This window comes from Molossus molossus, unplaced genomic scaffold (assembly GCF_014108415.1).
Source record: "Molossus molossus isolate mMolMol1 unplaced genomic scaffold, mMolMol1.p scaffold_m16_p_13, whole genome shotgun sequence".
NCBI lineage: Eukaryota > Metazoa > Chordata > Mammalia > Chiroptera > Molossidae > Molossus > Molossus molossus.
In genome coordinates this window covers 67992547-68016585 of record NW_023425348.1, presented here as the reverse complement: position 1 = coordinate 68016585, position 24039 = coordinate 67992547, and the positions used below count along the sequence as shown (strand labels likewise).

General features: G+C 34.9%; 2 protein-coding genes across 5 annotated transcripts in view; one reads left to right on the top strand and one right to left on the bottom strand.

Moving 5' to 3' along the window:
* Nucleotides 1-20187, bottom strand: part of METTL15 (methyltransferase like 15) — a 193425-nt gene extending 173238 nt beyond the window's left edge. For 2 of the 3 annotated variants that reach the window (XM_036258629.1, XM_036258631.1), the window contains exons 1-2: nt 20129-20187; nt 9278-9564 (exon numbers count right to left, since the gene is read on the bottom strand). In XM_036258629.1, coding sequence (XP_036114522.1) covers nt 9278-9564; nt 20129-20156 — 315 coding nt within the window. In that variant the 5' untranslated portion in view covers nt 20157-20187. Of the gene's footprint in view, nt 1-9277; nt 9565-12551; nt 12762-20128 lie in introns of those variants that run through there. The other variant, XM_036258630.1, reaches the window with a different exon arrangement.
* KIF18A (kinesin family member 18A) overlaps nt 15671-24039 on the top strand; it is a 78438-nt gene continuing 70069 nt past the window's right edge. For both annotated transcript variants that reach the window (XM_036258627.1, XM_036258628.1), the window contains exon 1: nt 15671-15689. The gene's annotated coding sequence lies outside the window, so the exon portion shown is untranslated. The remainder of the gene's footprint in view (nt 15690-24039) is intronic.

Genomic DNA, 24039 nt, shown 5'->3' with positions numbered 1-24039 from the left:
CTGACCTAAATAAAGAGTAACCAGTACCCAGGATGACTCATGAGAATGTGCTTTGTGAACAAAAAAACCTCACGTGTATGAGCTTCCCTCACAGAATGGACAGAATAGATCTGTTTTCTTTCTGGGTCTTTATCTACTGAAAGAGAAAAATGGCTCTTAAATAAATTTAAACATTCAGTATATAAGTTGGACTTTTAGACACAAAAGAACATCATTTTTCACAACCATGGAACCACATTTATTTAGGGTTATATTTGGGTCAGGGATTTGTAAAATTATAATTTCTAATTTAAGTTAAATTATAAACAAATAATCTTTATACTTTCACAGCAAAAATGAAGTAAAGATTCAGCTTCTGGACAACAAAATAACCAAATTATAAGATAATTTAAAGACACTGGACAGTCAAAAGAATAAAATAAGCTATTGGTCTTATTTATCCATATCCTCTATTTATAATTTGCTTCTAAACTTTGATGAAGAGAATTATAGTTTTAAAAATGCATTAATTCCATGGCAGAAAAGCAAGAATATTCTCATGGATGCTAAACTCATTGGAAAGGTTGGGTATACATTCAAGAAATACACTGCAATGATTTCAAAATTCAATGTAATAATTAATATCAGTATACATATTTATTTACATAAATGTATATAAAATACAGATGTGTAAAATAATTTTAATAGTACCATATCATTATGAAAAGATAAGCATAAACAAGTTATTTTCCTCTTAGTTATAAACAATGCATTCACTTCTAAAACTTTAAACAATTGTTAAAGAAACTAAATAACATTTAAGGCATGACTGAGTAGCTTATTTAGCTATAAAGATCATATTTCTTTATATATACCAAGTAAAACTTGAAAAAATTATCAGAAAACTCATTTCTGCATCAATTTTTCACATTTCTTATAACATGATATGGACAAGCATTTTATAAATAACATTAACTATATACACTCCCATTAGAGAAAAGATAATAAATTTACCAAGGGCATCCATTCTCTTATATGCCTCATCCCAAAACTCTACAAGGAATTTCTAAATTTGATACTTTGTGTGAATAAGATAAACTATACTACTCATAACAAAAACGTTTGATAAAAAATATTATTAAAAATTGTCCGCCCGGTGTGGCTCATGGTTGAGCATTGACTCATGCACTAAGAGGTCGCTGGTTCAATTCCCAGACAGGACACATGCCCAGGTTGTGGGCCCGATCCCCAGTGAGGGGCATGCAGGAGGCGGCCAATCAATGTTCTCGCTCATCGATGTTTCTATCTCTCTCTCCCTCTCACTTCCTCTCTAAAATCAATAAAGAAAAAAAATGTTAAAATATATATATATTGTTAAGTAATCAAATATAAAAATTCCATATTAATTATCTAATTATTTTGTTTACTACTGTTGACGCCCTAAAATATTTTAAATACCTTAACAATATATAAAATGTTCATACATCACCAGGTAGTGTAAGCCAACCATAAATACTACTTGTAGCCCAAATAACAGAAACAAAATAAATGTCATTAATATAATATTGCATAAAATAAAGATAATGTTAATCATGAAATCCAACGCTAGTTGGGGTTTTTTAGTATATATTAAAGACATACTTCAGAAGTATACATAAAAAATCTGCAGAGAATCTGCAATGGTAAAATGGAAAGCAACAATATTCATTTTACTTGAATGCTCTCATAATTATAAAACTATCATCTATGTCTAGAAACCATAAAGTAACATAAAAATAATTGTTTTCTTCAAAAAGGTAATTTGCTTTAAAAATTTATTTTGCTAAAATATATATAATATAAAACTTACCATCGTAACCATTTTTCATGTGTACGTTTCAGTGGTATTAAATACATTCGTTGTATATAACAATACATACATCATGCAAACATCACCACCATTTATTTAAATAACTCTTATCATCATGTCACACTGAAACTCCCCATTTCTCTCTCCCCCCAGCCCTTGGAAACCACCCTCCTACTTTCTGTCTCTGATTTTGCCTACACTAAATACCTCATATAAGTAGAATCAAATAGTATGTCTTCTTATGACTGGTTTATTTCACTTAGTAAAATGTTTTCAAGGTTCATCCATGTTGTAGTATACGACAGAATATCCTTCCTTTTCAAGGCTTAATACTCCATTGTATGTATATACCATGTTTTGCTTATCCATTCATCCATGAATGACCACTTTGGTTAATTCCACATTTTAGCTGTTATAAATAATGCTGATATGAACACAGGTGTATAAGTATCATGAGATCCTTCTTTCAATTATTTTGAGTATATACTCAGAAGTGGAATTACAGGATCATAGAATAACTCTTTTTTTTTTTTTTGAGAACCCGCCATACTGTTTCCCACAGCAGCCATACAATTTTACATTTCCAACAATAGTGTACAAGGGGTCCAATTTCTCCATATCCTCCCCAATATGTTTTCTGGTTTTGTTTTTGGCTTTTTTAGTATTCTTTTTGTTCTGTTTTGTTGCTAGCAGCTATCCTAATGAGTGTGAGGTGCTACTTCATTGTAGTTTTGATTTGCCTTTCCCAATGATTAGTGATGCTGAGCATCTTTGCATGTGCTTATTGGTCATTCTTACATCTTCTTTGGAGAAATGTTTAGTCATTTCCTTTGCCCAGTTTTGAATCAGGTTATTTTTTGTTGTTAAGTTTTAGAAGTTCTCTGTATAGTCTGACATGAATATATAATTTGCAAATATTTTCTCCCACATTGTGAATTGCCTGTTTATCCTATGGAAAGTCTCTTTTGGTGCACAATTCTTTAAATTTTTCATGAAGTAAAATTTGCCTATTTTTTCTTTTCCTATCTGTGCCTTTGGTGTTACTCAAGAAATCATTGCCAAATCCAATGTTGTGAAGCTTTTGTCCTATGTTTTCTTCTAAGAGTTTTATAGTTTTTTGTGTTATGTTTAGATTTTTGATACATTTTAAGTTTTGTATATGGTGTTAGGTAAGGGTCCAACTTCAGTCTTTTGCACGTGGGTATCCAATTTTCAAAGTACCACTTGTTGAAAACACTGTCCTTTCCCCATTGAATGGTCTTAGCAACCTTGTCAATAATCATTTGACCAAATACACAAGTGTATTTCTGGGCTCTCTATTCTATTTCATTAGTTTATGTCTGACATGCCAGTATCACACCTTTTATAACTATACCTTTATAGTAACTTTTGAAATCAGGAATTATGAGTCCTCCAGGCTTATTCTTCTTTCTCAAAATTGTTTTGACTATTTGGAGTCCCTTTAGATTCCACAATTTTTAGAATGTGTTTTCTATGTCTGCAGAAAACATCATTGGGATGTTGATATGGATTCACTGAATCTGGAGGTCACTTTAGGTAGTATTGACATTTTAAACATATTAATTATTCTAATCCATAAATATGAGTAGTTTTTCATGATTTTATGTCTTCTTTCATTTCTTTCAGTGATGTTTTGTAGTTTTCATTGCACAAGTCTTTCAACTCCTTGGTTCATTCCTAAGCATTTCATTATTTTTGATGCTACTGCAAATGAAATATTTTCTATATTTTCCTTTTCAAATTGTCGATTATCTATGTATAGTGGTTTTTGTACATTTACTTTGTACCTGCTACTTGACTGGATTAATTTATTGGTTCTAAAATTTTTTTGTGTAAAATCTATATGGGTCACATAATCTGTAAACAAAGATTATTTTACTTCTTCCTTTACTATTTAAATGACTTTTCTTTCTTTTTCTTGCCTAATTGCTCCAACTAGAGCTTCCAGTACTATGCTGAAAATAAATGCTGAAAGCAGACATTCTTGACTTGCTTGTTTGTTAGAGAAAATGCTTTCAGTTTCACCCTTGAGTTTAATGTTTCATTGTGGATTTTTATGAGACTTTCATTAAGTTGAGATAGTTTCCTACAATTCCTAGTTTGTTGTTTTTATCATGAAAGGGTGTTGAGTACTCTCTAATGCTTTTTCTGTTCAATTGAGATGATCACACTTTTTTCCTCCACATTTTGTTGATGTGTCTTATTACCTTTATCAAATATTTGTATGTTGAACCATCCTTGCATTCCAGAAATAACTCCCACTTGGTCATGGTGTATAATTCTTTTAATATGCTGTTGAATTCTGTTTGCTAGTATTTTGTTGAAAAATTTTGCATCAATATTTATAGTGTGTCTTTATAGTATCTTTTTCTAGCTTTGGTATCAAGATAATTCTGGCCTCATAGGATGCATTAGAAAGCAATCTCTTCTCTTCAGTTTTCTGGAAAACTCTGAGAAGGGTTGGTATTAGTTCTTTAAACATTTGATAGAATTCACCAGTGAGGCCATCAGGTCCAGGGCTTTACTTTGTCATAAGATTTTTTGATTACTGATTCAATCTCCTTACAATTTACAGGTATATTCAAAGTCTTTTCTTTCTCTGTGATTTAGTTGTGGTATTATTTGTATTTCTAGGAATGCATTCATTTCACCTAGGTTATCCAATTTGTTGGCATACAAATTTTCACAGAACTCTCATATAATCCTTTTTATTTCTGCAGAATTGGTAGTAATATCCCCATCTTCAATTTAGTAATTTAAGTCTTCTCTCTTTTTCTCTTAGTCCATCAAACTAAGATTGTCAACTTTCTTGATCCCTTCTATTTTGTTTCATTGATTTTCTCTACTGTTCTTCTATTCTCTATTTCATTTATCTCTACTCTAATCTTTTATCCCCACCCCTGACCCCCCGCTACCATTAGGGTTAGTTTGCTCTTTTTTACCTAGTTCTTTGCATTGTAAAGTTAGGTTGTTGATTTGACCTCTTTCTTGTTTTTAATGTAAGTATTTATATCTACAGATTTTTCCCTTAGCACCACTTTTGCTGATGTCAGAAGTTTTGTTATGCTGTATTTTTGTTTTCATTTGTCTCTAAGTATTTTCTAATCTCTCTTGTAATTTCTTTTTTGATCCATTGGTTACTTAAGATTGTATTGTTTAAGTTGCACAAATTCATTCTTGTTTTTTTTTTTTTGTTATCTATGTCTAACTTCATCCAATTATGCTCAGAGAAAATACTTTTCATGATATCTTTCTTTAAAATCTATTGAGACTTAATTTATGGCCTAACATACAGTCTGTTCTAGAAAATGTCCCATGTGCTCCTGAGACAAATATGTATGCTGTTGTTATGTAGAATGTTCTGTGCAGGTATGTTAGATCTAGTTAGTCCATTATGTTCTCTAAGTCCTCTATTTCCTTACATATATTCTGTCTGGTTGTTCTACAGACTATTGTAAAATGAGTGCTGAAGTTTCTATCTCCAGCAGCAAGAAGAAAAATGTTCTTAGAAAAAGTAATACATTCTTAAAGGTATTAACTCCAAAAATGAAAGAATAAAAACTGGGCAAGAAGAAATAATTATAATTTATTTAATTCCTTCTGTACCTCCCAAAGGAGAGGAAGATAAGAATAAGTTTTTTTTTTCTTTTATATCAAACTCATAAATATTTTCATGTATTTGAAAAACTAAATTAACATGTAGTAAATTGGCTATGATGCAGAAGAAATTCCCTAAGTCAATTATTTTCTGTAAGTTAGCACCTTTTAAATATTAAAAAAGAAAGAAAGAAAGAAATAACTATTAGGCAACCAAGGCCTCACTCAAAACTACATTTAGATATTTTTTAAGTACCCGTTATGATCAAAAGTTTAATTTATAATTCACCATTGAAGGTGATGTGAAAAACAGTCATTAAGTGGGTGACTGATACAGTGAGTGTGTGACTCATAGTTTGCAAAGGAAAATGATTTTTGAAAAAAGGCTCAGGAAGAAAAAAAAGGCAAATAATAAATTCTGCAAGAAATGCAGACCTTTCCTGTCCAAGGACTGTCACCAGTTCTTTATTACTTGAAGATTAAGGGAATAGTGAATAAAGCTGTCTGCCAGAGAGCAGTAAAGGTAAGAAATAATATTGTCTCTAGGTGTACTTCACATGAAAGTTTTCAGAAATAACATTCATAAAATTAAACTTTCTATAAAAAGTTACTAGAAAACCAAACTCAAATAAGAACAATGGAAATATCAAAATAAAACAACATTACATTTGTCAGGAACTTGAACAGAATGAAACAGCAGGGCAGGTCAAGTTGTAGAACTGTCTCATTTTATTTCACTGTTTTAGAAAAAAAAAAAACATCCAATACTGATTTAGCAGGAGATTTACTGGCGTTTATTATTTTTTTTTACTGCTTTTCTACTTCATGGGTCAGTGCAAAATAAATATTTGTTTTTTACTACTAGGTTTCACAAAAATTATGCATTGAGCTTTGGTTTCTCATTCCAGAGGTCAAATATAAGCCATTAAATTGAGTTTTACTTTTTTACTAACTGCCCCTTCCTTCTCATATAAATCTCAAATATATCATATATATTTATATATACATTTTTAAAAACACATTAAGGTAAGGACAGTAATTGTTATCCTTGCATTATGAATCTTCAAAGACAATGAAGAGAATTTCATTTTGATTAAGTCATATTTAACAGGAAGTCTTATCCAACTTAATTTTTAAATTTATATTTTCATGTCTATTGTGGAATCCTTACTATGTGACAGCATAGAGCTAGATGTTTAATACATATAATCTCATTTAAGAATACTCGGTTTATTTTGTTATAAACTGCCTGAAGATAAGGAAAACAGTATTTTTATGACAGAGCAACTAAGTCATATTACTGATGGCCGTATATGAGCAACATTCAGCCATTCTAGCATATAGCTCAGAACTTAGTTCACGAAAACTATGCCATCTAACTTGAAGAAGTCTAAAAAAAAAATTAAGAACTGTATGCACGTGCATACATGCATGTTAGACAACAAATTCAGGCCTAAGCATTCCAATTATAGAATCTTTGTTTTTAATCACTAAGTCATTATAAGCTGGGAAAAAAACAAGGTATGACTTTTAAAATGAAAATGATCGAGTCAAGTAATAACAATAGTTTCTAAAATAGATCATATTTCTGAAGTCAGCAAAATAGAAAGTATCAGCTTTAATTACAAATACACATTTGAAGAAAATTTACTATAATAAAGTTTTTTCCCCATTTGTAAATGTGCATAATTTTTAGAAAGTTTCTAACTTTTTGTTTTTGGCTATCATATCACCTAACATTTCTGTGATCTCTATTTTTTTCCCCCAATTTTTATTCATTTATTTTTGTTACATGTTTCTCCTTTCCCGCCCCCAGACACCCTCCACCCCATGCCATCCCCCCACCACCCCCAGCATTGTTGTCTATGTCCATTGGCTATGCATCCATGCATATAAGCTCTTTGGTTCATCTCACCCCCCCCCCCACCCTTCCTCTGAGGTTTGAGTCTGAATCTTACTCCTTTCTATGTCTCTGGGTCTATTTTGTTCATCAGCCCACCTTGTTCATTATATTCTACAAATAAGTGAGATCACATGATATTTGTCTTTCTCGGATTGGCTTATTTCACTTAGCATAACACTCTCGAGGTCCCTCCATGTCGTCTCAAAGGATTAGAGATCTTTCTTTCTTACAGCTGCCTAATATTCCATTGTGTAGATGTACCACAGCTTTTTTATCCACTCATCTATTGATGAACACTTGGGCTGTTTCCAGATTTTAGCGATTGTAAATAGTGCTGCTATGAACATAGGGGTACATATATTCTTTATGACTGGTGTTTCAGGCTTCTTAGGATATATTCCTAGAATCACTGGTCAAATGGCAGTTCAATTTTTAATTTTTTGAGGAAACACCATATTGTTTTCCATAGTGGCTGCACCTGTCTGCATTCCCACCAACAATGTACTAGTGTCCCCTTTTCTCCACACCCTCACCAGGACTTGTTTGATGATTTGTTGATGGCGTCCATTCTGGCAGTTGTGAGGTGATACCTCATAGTTGTTTTATCTGTGATCTCTTTATAGATATTAAAGCATTTTCACATCTCAGACCTCATATAATCCTGCCAGCAACACTATAAATAATGCAGGTGTAATGATTAATATTGTGTATCAACTTGATGGGCCACAGTACCCAAATAGTCAAACCTTATTCTGGATGTTTCTGTGAAGGTTTTTAAAAATGAGATTAACATTTAGATTGTTTCACTGGGTAAAGTAGATTACCCTCCAAACATAGGTGGGCCTTATCTAATCTAATGGAAAGCCTTAACAGAACAAAGACTGACCTCCTGGAACAAAAAGGACTTTTGCCAACAAACTGCCTTTGGACTCAAAATGCAACTCTTACCTGGGTCTCCAGCCTACCAAGCTATTGTGCAGATTTTGGACTTACTCTCTATAATCATGTGAATCATTTCCTTAAAAATAAAGCAATCTCTCTCTCTCTACTAACCCTCTATACTCATGTGAATCAACTCCTTAAAAATAAATCTCTCTCACCCTCTCTGTCTCTCTCTCTCTCTCCACACACACACACACTAAGTCTAAGAAAACAGAGAACAGGAATTCAAATCTTTACTTTTATTTCCAGTCATTCCTGAAAAGATACTAAAATTCTCAAGAAGATAAACTACAATTCATTTTCTATACCCTACCATTTAGCCAGTCTAAGGTTCTTTTTCTTTTAAAATAGTTATGACAAAACTAATCAACTCTGGAAAACAGTTTGGCAAATCCTCAAAAAGCATTGAATCTATTTCACTCCTAGGTATATACTCAAGGGAATTGAAAACATATTGTCCACACAACATTCTGTACATGCATGTTCATAGCAGCCATTATTCACAGTAGCCAAAAAGTAGAAACATAAATGTCGTCATCTGAAGAACAGACTTTTTAAAACAGTGGTATATTTTACAGTGAAATGATTCAGAGATGAAATAAATTAGAGATACATGCTACACCATGGATGAATCTTGAAAATATGCTAAGTAAAAGAAGGCAGATGTAAAAGGCCACATATTGTGTAAAACCAGTTATATAAATTATCCATATCAGGAAAATCCATATAGACAAAAAATAGATTAGTGGTTGCCAGGAACAAAAAGAAAGGAGACAATAGAGAGTGAATGTTAATGGGTGTGAGGTTTCCTAACAGAGTGAAGAAAATGTTCCTGAATAAGAGAGTGGTGATGATTGCAAAATCTTGTGAATATACTAAAATCCACTGAGTCATACACTTTAAAATATTAAAGTGAATATTAAGATAAGTAAATTATACCTCGATTTAAGTGTTAAAAAATTTTTTTAAAAATCAAATCAACTTACCTGCCCTTTCTGGGGTGCCAAACAACGAACAACTTCATCCACCATTACAGGAGTATGTAATTTAGTTATAGCTTCAGAATCTCTGTCTTGAGATCTGTGAAACTCATTAGCTCCAGTTTGATCTGTTTGTTCCTGGGCTTCATATTCATCATATCTTTCTGCTGTAGCATGTATCTGTTTTGGCCCGACACCTAAATTAAATATGCCAGCTTCCAACCAGCATGAAAGAAATTCTTTATAGGTTCTACAAAAGTATGGGTATCGAAGCATTCTGCAGGTCAACAAATCTAGAAAAAAAAATTTTAAATATCGTGATGGTTAGATTTTTTAAAAAAGAATGTTATAATACTTGGGGGAAAGCAAATTAATATATAATATTTAACACCAAAAAAAGGTAAGACTAATCATCTCAAACAAGTTAGGGTGACTAATCTCCTTATGCAAAGCAAGAAACCCAAAACAACTCAAGAAACAATATGAAAATGTAATTTTTAATGTGGCCTAATTAGCTCTAAGACCATTAATGTTTTAACCATCAGAAATGTGAAAATAGATTATTTAGTTGTCACTTTTTTGAAATATACTTTTTAAATTTTAATTGAGTCTAGAGAATGAGTTCAACGCATTATAACTGTTTATTTGAAAAAGGTATCTGGATCACTGAAGGGATTATAAATATTATCCTATGTTAGGGTTAGGGTCTTTTATTTCAAACTCTTCTATTTGTTTTTCTCATAATATCAAATTTTCATCTTCAACTGAACTTTGAGAAAGTGTCCCTGGAAAAAGACTATGCATGTACGTCCAAAAATAAAGGGAGGTGATCAGTGTCCCAGAAAGGTAAAAATCTTACAAACTTGTCATGAATACTCTCTGAGGAGATCTCCTCATCATGGCCTATTTTAGAAAGTATTTTTCTATCTAAACTGTAACTTTATAAACACTCAGTTGAGCACACCTTGCCATTTCATACTTTGTTTTAATTATCTGTCCCTTGCCCCCGCAAAACAAACAAATATAAAATTGATACATCCTTCCCTTTTTTCATACTTGCTCCATTTTATTCTGCAATATGTAACTCTTTAAAATGCAGAAGGAATGTAAATATACTAATAGAAGATCTTTTGAAAGCATTATGCTTTTTATCCAATTGGTTGTAAGCAATTATTTTAGATATGATATACTACAGTAAGTACCAAATTAACACTACTCTTCCTTCATCATGGACTATGAATAATTTAAGAGTAAGACCCACAACCTTTATAACCACAAAATCAGATGTCCAATAGGTGCTTAATAAATGTTTTATGAAAAAAAAATAATAAATGGATAAATTCCAGATTCTACAGAATTATCACTTTTATCAAAGTTTGCTTTAGAAAATTTCACCTGTTCTACTGAACATACAAAAAAACCACTTTCTCAAAATCCTTCAAGAAACATAAATCCCACTTAAATATGCCTTCCCTCATTTTTGCAATAAAAATGAAGACTAATTTTGAAAAGTTAATCACGTATAATGACTTGAGAAGAAATACAAATATATGTACCTCTATATATTTAATACTGTATAAACATAATATCAACAAGATGTTACCATGAGGATAACGTCAACTTTACCAAACACATAACACACAGAATTACATGGCAAATGTGGCACAGAATATGGGAGAAAAACAGTTGACTGGAAATGAGTGTTTTAAGTAAAACTTGATTATTCAGCAGTGACAAATTATCCAAATGAATAATTATGCTTTGTTTGCCAGAAAGTGTATACAAAGTAAACTCAACTGCCTTTTAACTTAATATTTCTAACATTTTTTTTCAAAATAAAAGCTAACATTTATTGAGCACTTACTAAGTACCACATACAATTCTATACATACCACATGTACTAACTCATTCAATCCTTACAACTCTTAGAGGTAGGAACTATTATTATTTCCATTTTGAAGATGAGGAAAACAAACATTGTGCCAAAAGGTCACATAGATTGAGAGCCATAAAGCTAGAAGGGTTATCTCCAGTATTCTATCCTAGAGTCTGTAATTTTAACCTCTATGTTATAAACATAGAGCCCACTGGCTCTATTTAATACACTTATGTAACTGAATGGTATTTTAATTATAATGACTATATATTGTAGTACTTCATGAATTTCTTGGTCCTACTCCACTCTGAAAAAGAGTATACTGTGGGGTACCCAACTGAGGACATACAATGTATAGGTCTAAAGCATGCAATCTGGAGTATTTACACAATCTAAATTTTATGTCCAGAGTTTGACAGTTTAAAGGGGGGGGGGGGCAAAACAACAACAACAAAACATCAATTCCAATTAAGGAATGAGAACCACATGGGAAAGAGCAAATAGACTAGATAAAATAAGAGAGAGAGAGAGAGAGAGAGAGAGAGAGAGAGAGAGAGAAATAAATGCTGCCTTTGCCAGCAATTCTTTTCTTCTGTATTCAATTTCTATTTACTCAACTACATTCAAGATACAAAGCCTGAAGATTTTATTATGCACTAATTGGTTACTAACAAGGGTTAACACGGAGTAAGGGCCACAATAATTTGCTTCTTTGGTTGTTTCCTTGAATACCTGGCAAGGAGGCAAGCTCCAAAGAAAGTTCCTTCCCTGTCCTCTGCAGCCCAATCTCCTATCAGATAAGGCAAAATCACTCCTGCAGTAGGTTAAGAACCAGCCACCCTAAAATGAGTTAAGGCAATTCATGTATCCTCTGGTCACAACAAGGAAGCCAGCAAACCTCGCCTTTAGAGCCCAATCTGTGGTTTCCTAAATCATTTAACTTTTCTCTGCTAGCAAAGTTCAGTTTAGCTGTTGAGACCACGGAATTGGGCAGGTTGCTTTTTTAATTGTGGAAACATAAAGGTGAGTGATACCTTTGAAAACTACTTTCTCAATGGTACTACCGACTAGCATCCTTGCAGTCAGCTTTCCCCCGCAAACGACTTTGAAAACTGAATCCCTGAGGCCAAAACCCGACGTGGGAGCTGGCACCGGAACGCAGAGAAAGTGAAAGTTCTAAAGGAGAGGGGAAAATAGCTCCTTTGGCCTAAGAATTATACTCCGACGAGGTAAAAGTGTTCAGAAACTTCTGAACTCAGGATGCATGCGTGTGGCGGAGAGGAAGCAGGAGCAGGGGGGTGTGTTCCCTTTGTCCAGGGTGAATTCGGCGACCTCTGCAAGTTCCCCCAAAGGCGTGGGGTGAGCTCCAGGAGCACTCCCGGGACAAGGCGGCCTTCTCCTCACCTGAGGCACGAAGATGTCTCAGTTGGCCTCTAAGTCAGGCCACTGCGGTGCGGGAGAACTTGAATTTCCGCACGCCTTGGTCCCAGCCCCGGGGGAACTTGAAAAGACGGACAGATTGGGACTAGGTCCGGCCCAGCAACCGAGGAGCGTCAGCCTTTCGTTCCGCTGCTTCCAGCCCCCGGGCCAAAGGGTCCTGCAGGCGCTGAGTCCCCAAACACGTGTTCCTTCGCGGGGAGAGGGAAGGGTCGGGTGGTAAATAAAACCCTACCAGTGCCAGGTGTAAGTTCACTTTTACTTTTTTTTTTTTTTTAAATGTCCGATGCAACTTTAAATCTAGCTTTCCTTTTTATCCAGATCTCCACTCTTTTCATTTTACTAGGAACTTATGTTAAATTTCTGTGTTCTAAATAACACGGAAGCCAAACAGCAGTTTCTTAAAAAGGTGGGAGTTTGTCTTCTTAGCACTGTCTGTTTCTAAAGTTTTAGTTCATTTTCCTTCATTTCGATACAAAATAAGTCCGTTTCTTATCCTTTCTGTTATAACCCCTAATATCTTGCCAAGCTAAAGAGAGCTGACACACTAATGGTATTGATTATAACGTTAAAATTTATATTTTAGCTAAATATACATTCCTTAAAAATACGGAACTCGTCTGACCACTGCCTAATGGCAAGTGTAAGAATTTAAAATTAAATGTAAAATAAGTACTTTGATTAGGTGTAGAAACACCTGTTAGACTGGTAAACCTTATACAGTGTGTCAAAAACAACGAAATTTAAGACTTCTACTTTCTTAGTCACCAATGATCAATGCAATTTTACAAGAAATTGGTAAAACATGTCTTTTTTTCAGACTCGATTATGATGGCATCTTAATATCTCTTAATCTGGAAAATATTTCAGAGACAAATTACTTGATTCTGAATTAGCTGGTTTGTACAGTTCAAGAAAAATATTTTTCTTTAGTGATTATCTGAAAATTTCAGTTTCCCTTCAATAAAATAAACAGTACACACATCTCATGGGTTGTTTTGAGAATTAAATGACATAACATGTAAAGTTAATAAAATGCCTGTGACATCAAAGGTAACATATTAAAGAGTGAGTGCATATCTGAAAATAAAATAAAATGGTTTCTCAGTTTTATTATTAAACCCAGCCTCACACACACAAAAACTATTGTATTTGCTAAGATATATGTAATACAGCCAGTAATTAATAGCTTTATTGATGCTCTATCCTGTGTTCAGAAACAATAAGATAACGTGCATCATATACAATATACAGTCCTGATTTTCTTCCATAGGAAATAAATGTCCATCTTATGGGGGTTTCCCAGACATTGTTCACTTGTAATATTCTGCATTAGTGTTGTGCCATCCTATTTATATGGTGATATTGAATCACCAGAATATAAACTCCAAGAGGGCAGGGATATTGACACAATTTTGTGCTATTATGTCCCTAAAATCTACAATCAATAATTACTGAATAAATGGATATAATAATGGCAATACGGGGTGAATGAAGCAAAAGTAGGTTTAGTTATTCATATAAAAATAATACAATAATAAATAATACAAGAAAAAACTGTTTCATGTACTCACAACTATAAACCTACTTTTACCCCACCCTGTATAAAGAACAACAATGAAATTCAGATCATACTATTAAAAATTTGCTGACAAAAAATTATCTTAGCAAACATTTTCCCATTTTTTTCAGATATTTTTCTTTTTATAGTGTACATTCTCAAATCATACCTAAAACCTAGTACTTGAAAAACAAAACAAAAAAAACCCCACTGCATCCAATAATGAACTAGGCAAATAAATTTAAATAAATTTATTTTGTAATGCCATCATTAGAAATGTAAAAAACGGCCAAACAAAATAATTTCACAGCACTAAAGTGAGTAGGCCTGAGAGTCCTGGGAGATGAAGCCTAGGGCCTCAAACCAAAAGCCCAGGACTTTCAGTTAACTGAGGCTTATTAATATCGGTTCGGTCCAAATGAAAGTGGCTGGAAGGAACAGGTCCCTACACCTTCCAGAGCTTGGGACCTATGCCTTCGGAGGCCTCACTAGTCAATGAAGAAAGGGAGAAAAATAAACACCAAAAACCCATTAATCCACAACCGCCAGGCTCCGCCTCTCCCTCTGGCTGAGGGCGTACACCAACCCTTACCCATACCCATCTCACTCACACCCTGAACCCTGGGACCTGGCCGCGCGCCCGCGTGTCAGAAGGCGGCCTGAGAATCCCAGGTGGCTGACTCCCACCAGCAGCTCCGGCCTAGCCCCGCCCACCTCGGCCACCGCCTCCGGAAACAGCCGCGCGCGTTGCCACGGAGACGCGGATCGCAGCCGCTTCCGCGGAGCCGCGCGGCTGAGACTTTTGGAGCCAAGCTGCAGCGCGCCGCGGCAACGTCCGGCGTGATGGCGTCACGAAGACGGCAGCCAATGAAACGAGGCGCTGAGGAAGCTGGCTTGGTTTTGAATCTTTTGATTGAGTTTGAGTCGCCCGGAGGCTGATATCGAAATGAAGAGTCACGGTATCCTCTCCCGGGCCTGATGTGAAGGAGAGGTACTCGTGGAGAAAATTATGTTCTTGGGACGCTCTTTTCGATAACCTGTCTTGCTGGAAGCGAAGGGGTCCTTCCGCCTCACGCGTAGGAGACCAGGTGGGTTTAACCAACACGGAAGCATTGAGTGGGGGTGAGCACTGGGGTGGGGGTGGTGATTAGCGTCCCTGGGGAGAAAGCTGGCGGAAGATTGAACTGGAGAAGCCCCTAGCGCATGGCTCTCTCTGACCGCAAGCCCACGACTGCTCAGCAGGAAGGGCAGGGATCTGAGGAAGTCGAAGTTTTAAAGGGCATCCTGGCCCCTTTCCCAGACTTAGGGCACTTTCTGCCCAGCACTTTACAATGTAAAGTTATCTCCGAACCCCAAATTCAGAGTTTTGTAACTGTGCTTCACTATCAAATAAGGAACCTTGGTTCACCAATGTATAAACTTGTTGTCCGTCAATTATCTGCTGTTAGCCTGGCAAAAGTCAATGGGGATCCTGCCCTGAGGCCTGAGCGTCGAGATTAGATCTGCCTGCACTGCCTACGGGGAACTGCTGAGGATCAGAGGAGGTATGGCAGCGACGGTACTGCTTGGCAGGTTGCAAATGAAAGGAACTTGAAGCACTGAGAATCAGTCTTTCTAACGTCTGTTCTTAGTTTCTGCACGACTCCTTTAGGCACTCAGTTACTGAGAGGTCAAGGCTGACTGCTGTTTATGAAAAGAGATGTGACCAGAACTGAATAATTTTGCTGTACGATACGTAGTTTAGCTTGACTGTTAACAATCAGGTAGAATGTGTTAGGCATTTTACAGGTTTTAGTTGGTAGTGTTATTCCCCTACCTTGAATTTGGGGAGGTCTATATGAACTTCAGTGCTAGAGAGAATATAAGATTCAAAGACTAGGTAGGGCTTGTTACTACGTTTCTATTATTTTGTAAGAACTGTCAGTCTCAATACAAAGATGATTTGCCTTTAGCTGTAGTCATTAATGTCTCTTCTGCTATTGAATAAGTATTTATAAGTACATAAAATTTTCATTTTAAAAGTGCCTCTTGTCCCACTATAAATATATCCTGAATCAATTAAGGTGTACATAAAATAACTTTTATACTGTCAACTCTATAAAAACTAGGAGGAAAAAATAGCCCAGATGTCATTACTGCCCTTCCCTGCATGTGAAATTTGTTCCCTGATGCCTGTAAGTTAGTAGAAGCAGTGGCTCTAACACTAAAGTTATTTCCGAAGAGAGGTTTAAGTTGCCTAGAGACAATAAATGATAGTGTGGAGGATAGTTCCTGGTCCTAAGAACAGTTTGTTGAATCTAAATCTAATTCAGGTTTGAGTTTGTATTTAAGAAATAATTTATAACTGTATCAATCCACATACAAGATAATTTGTGCAACATTTCTGTTTCCTTGTTTGAAAGCATTCTGTTCTGATTCCAGTAGAGCATAGTTGTTAAGAACATTCACTTTGGATATGGACCTGAATCCACATTCTGACTCCTTACTCTCTACCTGTGTCAGCTTGGCAAAATTACTTATTCTAAAGTTAGGTCTCTGTGTTTGTAAAATGGAGACAATAATAGAATCTACCTTATATATTATTACTTTAAGGATTGAATGAGATGATGAATGACAAATGTTTACCATAATGCCTGGCTTATAGAGTGTCTGCAAATGATAATCGTTGTTGTTTATGAATACTGATTATCACTGTATAGACCTAATCCAAGAAGTTCCAATTAATAGTATATTTGGTGAAAATAGAAACTGTGATAATCCAACAAACATAGAGAAATCATAAACTTTGTTTGATCTCAACATTTATTCAAGAGCTCTTGTACTAGGTAGGCCCTGAGGTTTCTATCAAAAGTAGGCAAATATGAAGAAGAAAAAAAAAGTAGGCAAATATATATTTTTAACTTCTATAAAAAAGTTTCTGAGGATTATGTATTGATATCAGGAAGAATAGTAATTAAATACTTGAGTTTTAGATTTAGTTAGTCTGTGTTCTAATCCCTGGTCTTGTGCTTCCAATAGTGTGACTTTAGCCAGTTAATCTCTCTGTACTAGTTTTTTCCTCTATAAAATAGGAATGATAATAATATACCTATATCATAGGGTTGTGGGTATTAAATGAGAAGCATGTAAATTGCTTAGCCATGTCTGTTTGTAAAATAAGAGCTCAGTAGAAAGTATTCCATAAATAGAACTTAATGCTATTAAATCATAGTTGTGTTTAAGGTAAATTTAGTAGTTTTTTTGTTTTGTTGTTGAAATAAAAATACTTTGACTTGTTTAAAATTCAAACTGTATAAAAGAATATAGAGTAGAAAAGAAGACTGCCCGTCACCCAGGCCTTTATATTTCCCCACCATGGGGCAACTGTCATTATCAATTTCTGTGTTCTCTCCCTCAGAGAACCCATGCATATGTGTATGTATTTTTAAAAAATACAAATGGTTGTGTGCCGAGTCCATTATTCTACACTTGTTTTTTGCACATATATCTTGAAAAATCTGCATTAGTTTATATATTCATTTGTTCAACAAGTATGTATTGAATCCTAAATATTTAACAAGCCCTGTTCTAAGTTTTAGGGTACAGATAAAGACCATACTCTCACAGTGCTTACATTCTAGTGGGGAAAACAGGCAATAAATATATAACCAAATAATACTATATTTTCCAGTTAGTTTAGATGCTAAGAAGAAAAATAAAGAAACTGGAGAGGCAAGGGCAGAGTGGTATTATTTTGAATGGGATCTTTGGGGAAAGCTTCGGTCAAGTGACATTTGAAGAGAGAACTCAATGATGAGCTGAGGAATTAAGATTTGCAGATATCTGAATGTAGAGCCTTCCAGGCAAAGAGAAGAGAAAGTGTAAAGGCAGTGAGACCAGAACAACACTGAAGTTTTTAGGAACAGTAAAGACGGTATGACTGAAGCAAAATAACCAAGGGGAAGAATAACATTTGAAGAAACCGTCGCAGAAGTAGACAGGGGCCAGATATAGAAACTACAGAACATGCTAAACAGTTTGCGTTTTATTCTTATGTTGGAAGTCATAGAAGAGTTTAGAGCAGAGGGAATGACATAAGATTCATAATATAAACTGATTGCTTTTGAAAAAGATATCAGAATATACAGTCAATGAATTAAATAAAACGTATTATTGTATTTACATATAATTGGGGGTGAACCTTTAACTTATTTGGCTTATATTTCATCTAGGGTGAATGGTAGCTAGATAAAGTTAAGGATTTGCCTATTCAACCCAATTTATATTATCTTGCAATTATTGAAGAGAATTAGGTTTTAACACCTCTTTGTTAAACATAGCAGAGCAATGCGCTGTTCCATGTAATTGAAACTCCCAGAAAAGTGAATGTTGTCATTGTTAGTGGTAATTTAAGCACTCTCAACAATTAGCATAAAACATCTTATTTCCCTGATATTGTATAAAAAGAAATTGGGCACATTTTTTTTTTTTAACTTTTTTTTTGATGCCTCAGAGTCCTCATTATTATTGCCAATCATTGTACTCTACTGTAATAAGTTCACTCTGTTAGAGAAATATATTGTGTGTTTGTCTCTAAATGGGTACATTGCTTTCTTAGATTCTGTCTAATTTTATAATTAAATGATTAATTCATTGATCAGATACTTGAAAACTTTTATATATACCAGGTTCAGTACAAGAAGTTAGGGATATAAAGGTAAGAATAAAGTACAGCTTTATTAGCAGTTCTTTCTTGTCGTTTTCTTATATCCTTTCTTAATCATATGCAATAATTATAAAATTTTAGAGCTAAAAGAAAACCTTAGCTATCAAATAATCCAACCATATTGTTTTATAGATTGGCAACAAAAAGTCCCTGCGTTAGCTCCTTTATTACTTTTCTTTTATGTTCTACTCTCTCTAGACTGCAAATACCTTACATCTATATGAACAAGGATGTTGGAAGTGTTTATCTTTAATGTTTTAGTCCCAACAATGAAATCCCACCAGCTTGCTCTTTTGATTCTGTTCAATAGATACCACTTCGTGATATGACAAAATTGAACTGTCATCTGAAAAGTATTTTTAAATCAACACATTATTGTACAGATAACAATATGTAGGCTTTTCTTTTGCCACTTCTTAGTAAACATGGTTAAGAAATTTGCTTTTCACGTACCTTATTCAGAATCAACTAGGTGGCCATCTATTTTACTTAGCCATGTTAGAAAAGAAAGCAAGCATCACGAATTAGTATAAGAACAACTTCATAAATCCCTGAAGACATCAGCATATTTGAACACAGACAAATGTTTACATTTTGGTGATTCTGTTGACCTTAGTTTTATTAAGAAAATTATATTCAGCCCGGCCTGTGTGGCTCAGTTGTTGAGCATCCACCCATGCACCAAGAGGTCGCCAGTTCGATTTCCCAGTCAGGACACATGCCCAGGTTGTGGGCCCGATCCCCAGTGGGGGGCATGCAGGAAGCAGCCAATCAATGTTCTCTATCATCAGTATTTCTATCTCTCTCTCCCTCTCCCTTCCTCTCTAAAATCAATAAAGAAAAAAAAATTATATTCACTCATTTGTTTAGAAAAAGTAGGGAAAATGTGATGCTTTAAAAATTAAGACTGACGTCATCCTTAAAATCTATAACAAGTTGTAAAACAAATTCGTATTTGCCATACTTCTTAAAACTACCCTTTAGGTAACTGTCAAAAATGTTTCTCCTTGAAATGTTACTTGCATAAGATCTATTGCCTTCTAAAATAACTTCAGTAATTCCTAATTAGCTTCTAAATTAAATCTAAACTAACCTTGCATTCAAGATCTAAATCTGGCCTCACCCTTATCCATTTTTATCTGTGAATATACCCTCTCCCTTCTCTTTTGCTGCATCAGGACTGAGCAAAGCTAAATTGCACATTTCTTTAGATGCTATAGAGAAAGTTACAATCCTCTTAACACTAAACTAGAAGAAACAACATTTAAGCAAATTTACCACGCAGCCAGTAATGTCCACTGCACATGCTGTTTTCTACCACAGGCTCTTGGGCTTGCTGCCTGAAATATTTTTGCCATAGCCACTTACTTTGTCACTTCCTCATTTCAATTTCTGTAAAGTCACCCCTCTAGATAAGCTATTTTCAACTGCCCTACCTAAAATAGGAGCCCAAACATACACTCCTGACCCTCCCTATTCTAGGGCCCAGAGAAATGCTTAGCACATAGAAGGCATTCAATAAATATTTACTGAATGCATAATTAGTTTTCCTTCTAGAAATGCTTTTTCACCTGGTTAATAATTACCCATCCTTCAGCTCTCAACTCATCACTTCCTCTAGGAAGCTTTCTAACTGTACCAATTCCTCATTATGGTCTTACATAGCACCGTTCACCTTTACCTTGTAGCACTCATCTCAGTTATTCCTTTACATTTTTGTGTCATTATTTTGTTAATATGTTTCCCTCACTGCACTGTTTATTATAATAATAATAATGTTAGTAGCAAACATTCGTAGTGTATACTCTGTGTCAGGCATTGTTCTAAGTGCTGAATCCTCATAACTCTATGAAGTAGGTATTATTATTAGTCCCACTTTACAGATGAGGAAGCTGAGCCACAAGGAGGTTAAGTAACTTGCCCACTGGGATTTTTAACCTAGGCTGTCTGGCTCTAACATCTAATAATTAACTTATTGAATTCATTAGTTAATTAGCAAAATATACCTTCTGATCTTGAGGCTCTAAGGTCTATTTTGAAATAATCACCTAATTTTTTGTATATGTTTAATTAGCCATTTTATTTGTCATTTTTAAAAAGTGTATCAGTTAAAGTCAAAGCATTGTTGAATACTTCTAAAAGATTTAGAAATGGGTATGGAGGTGAGTTTTTGATATCACAAGAAATGTGGGATTTTACGACCCCTTAATAGATGGGTCAGAAATGCTAAACATCCTCTAATACATGGGATGGTCGAATTGTCCTGCCCAGGGTACCAGTCATAAGCCTATTGGGAAATGCTGAAAAGATGGACCAGTATCTTTGGGATCAAGATGCATGAGTGGGGACAGATAGTGAAGATAATCGATATTTATTTAATTCCTTAATATACTTAATTCCTGTTATGTCCTTTAACTTTTACAACAGTATTATGAGGTATTATCTCTTTTATACAAATGAGAAACCTGAGAGTCTGTGAGTTTAAGTAACTTGACCAAGGTCATACATTGAGCTTGCTATAGGTGCTTTGTGGGACTTGGCTAGACAGAAAGAGCAGAGAAGTAATTCACTTGGGACCTGACTGTTAGAATCCAAATGACCATCTTTCGTCTTCGGCATTCTATTTTTGGGGAAGGACAGAGTCCTAAAAAGGGAGTGCTGTGTCCACTGTCTTCTGCTTTTAGATTGCTTTTGGCCTTATTTGAATTATTTCCAAAGGTATATGGTTTTATGACATATTTTAGCTATATCGTTGCTGTTATTTTTCCAATTTTAAAAATCAAATGAAATTTCTTCTTTTAACCCTTCTTCCCCCTCCACCCACACCACTTCTTTGCTCACTTTTGCAGTCGTAGTTTCTTCATCACTCTGAATCTTCTCCCATTCAGGCTTTTGTCCCATCATTCCCCACAAATTGCTCTTCTCATTGGCCTCTGTTTTACTGAATGCCATGGTCACGTCTTATTAAGTGTTGAACATGTTAGTAGTATTTAACACAATCGCTCATGACATCTTCCTTGATTTAAAGGTGTCCCTCAAATCTTAATGTCATTTGAAGCTTTAAAAACTTTTAAAAGCTTCAAATGGCATTAAGACTCTAAGGACAGCCTGTATTTTCTTAACTTGGCTCCTAGCTGCCTCAAGATTTCCACCTGGATGCCTATTAAAATTTTCAAATTTAAGATATCCAGAACTGAACTCCTGATCTTCTCCTCTAAAACCTGCCCTACCCTCTGTTATTATCGACTCACCAAATGGCTATTCCATTTTTCTAACACTCAGGCCCAGAACATTGGAGTTATTCTTGAATCCTGTCTTGCTCTCATATCCCGTATCTATTAGGAAATTCTATCTCGACCATTAGAATAAAACCAGAATCTGACCATCACCCTGTTGTGTTGACAACATCATCTCCTGTCTATATTATTTCAGTGACCTAACTAACCTCTATTCCTGTAGTATGTTATCTACACAGCAATGAGAATGATCAGATTATGTCACAATACAAAAAATTAAATGACACATGCAAAAACCATGATAAATCTCTTTCATGAAGTATTAGTCGGACCCTGGCCCTACATTTAAACACTTCATCTAAATCATATACAACCCCAGATAGGCTACCCAGAAATTCTAGCTTTGATTTTTCACAAGGGCTCTAGCACTATTTTAGTTTGGGTCATGGGAATGAACAGGAAAGGATCTCTCAGAATCATATCAAGGTAATGAAGTGAGAGTATTGGCTTGTGAACTCTTTTTGGTAAAAGTGATCTTAGCTGCAAGGTTCTGGGCAGTGCAAATTGATACAACCAGGCTCGTCTGTACCTGTATCTCAGAGACCCATTGGATTAAAAATAATTCCAAAGATACATCAGTTAGCTCTCCCAGGTATCAAGGTGATGGCAATGGTATATACCCATGATTTATTCAGGGATCCCATTCTCTGAATATAGATCCTAGTTGTTGCTGTATAATATTGTAAGCTTAGGGTACATCAGCGATAACAGGTTTAAAAGTTATGGTCTGACTATTTGAATGCCTCACAATAACAAGAAGAGTAAAAATAAACTAACAAAGCTCAATAATGTGGGAGCCTCCAAAATCCAGAAAATAATCTAAAATATGAAAGTTAAGACCAAGAAAAACCTTTGAGTGTTCACTGATTTGTTCATCAAATATTTATAGAGTGTCTACCATGTGACAGGCACTGTTTTATGCTCTTGGAACACATAATAAGCAAAACAGATTTTAAAAATACACGCCATTGAAGAGCTTCTAGTTTAACTGGAAGAGAGAGAAACACATAAATAAGTTTTTAAAAATCTATATATATATACACACTCTATTAGGAGATGGTAAGTGCTTCGGGAAAATATAGAGCAGTGTAAGAGTGATTAGGAATTCAGTTTGCAATTTTAGTAAGAGTAGACAGGAGGGCAACAATAGAGCAAGGACTCAAAAGGAGTGAAGCAATTAGTTGTGTATTTGGAAATAGAGAGAATGGCTAACAGAAGGACCCTACAGGGGTGCTTGGTGTGTTAGCTGGAATGGAGTGAGCAAATGAGCGAGCAATAAAACATGAAGTAAATTGCCCCACTAGTGTGGCTCAGTGGTTAAGCATTGACCCATGCACCAAGAGGTCGCTGTTTCAATTCCTGAACAGGACACATGCCCAGGTTGTGGGCCAAACCCCCAGTGAGGGGCATGCAGGAGGCAGTCAATTAATGTTCTCTCTCGTCGATGTTTCTCTCTCTCTCTTTCTCTGACTTCCTCTCTCTCTAAAAATAAAGAAAGAAAAAAGTAAAAAACATGAGATAAAAAATGTAGACCATTAAAGAACTTCAACTTGTACTCTGAATAAGATGAACCATTGGAAGGTTTTGAATCAAGGAATAAAATAAATAAATAAACGAGTATATACACACATACACACTTGGCCCTTGAACAAAGCTAAGGTTTGGGGTACTGTCTCCCCCTGATACTGTTCAAAATTTGCATTTAACTGTTTTTCTTTATTTAATTAAATTTACTGGGGTAACATTGGTTAATAAGATTATATGGGTGTCAAGTATGCAATTCTTCAGTATATCTATACATTGCACTGCGTGCCCACCTCCCAAGGTCAAATCTTTCGGCACCATTTATTTGACCCCCATGATCCTTTATTTTGCCCCCCTTACGCCCCTTCC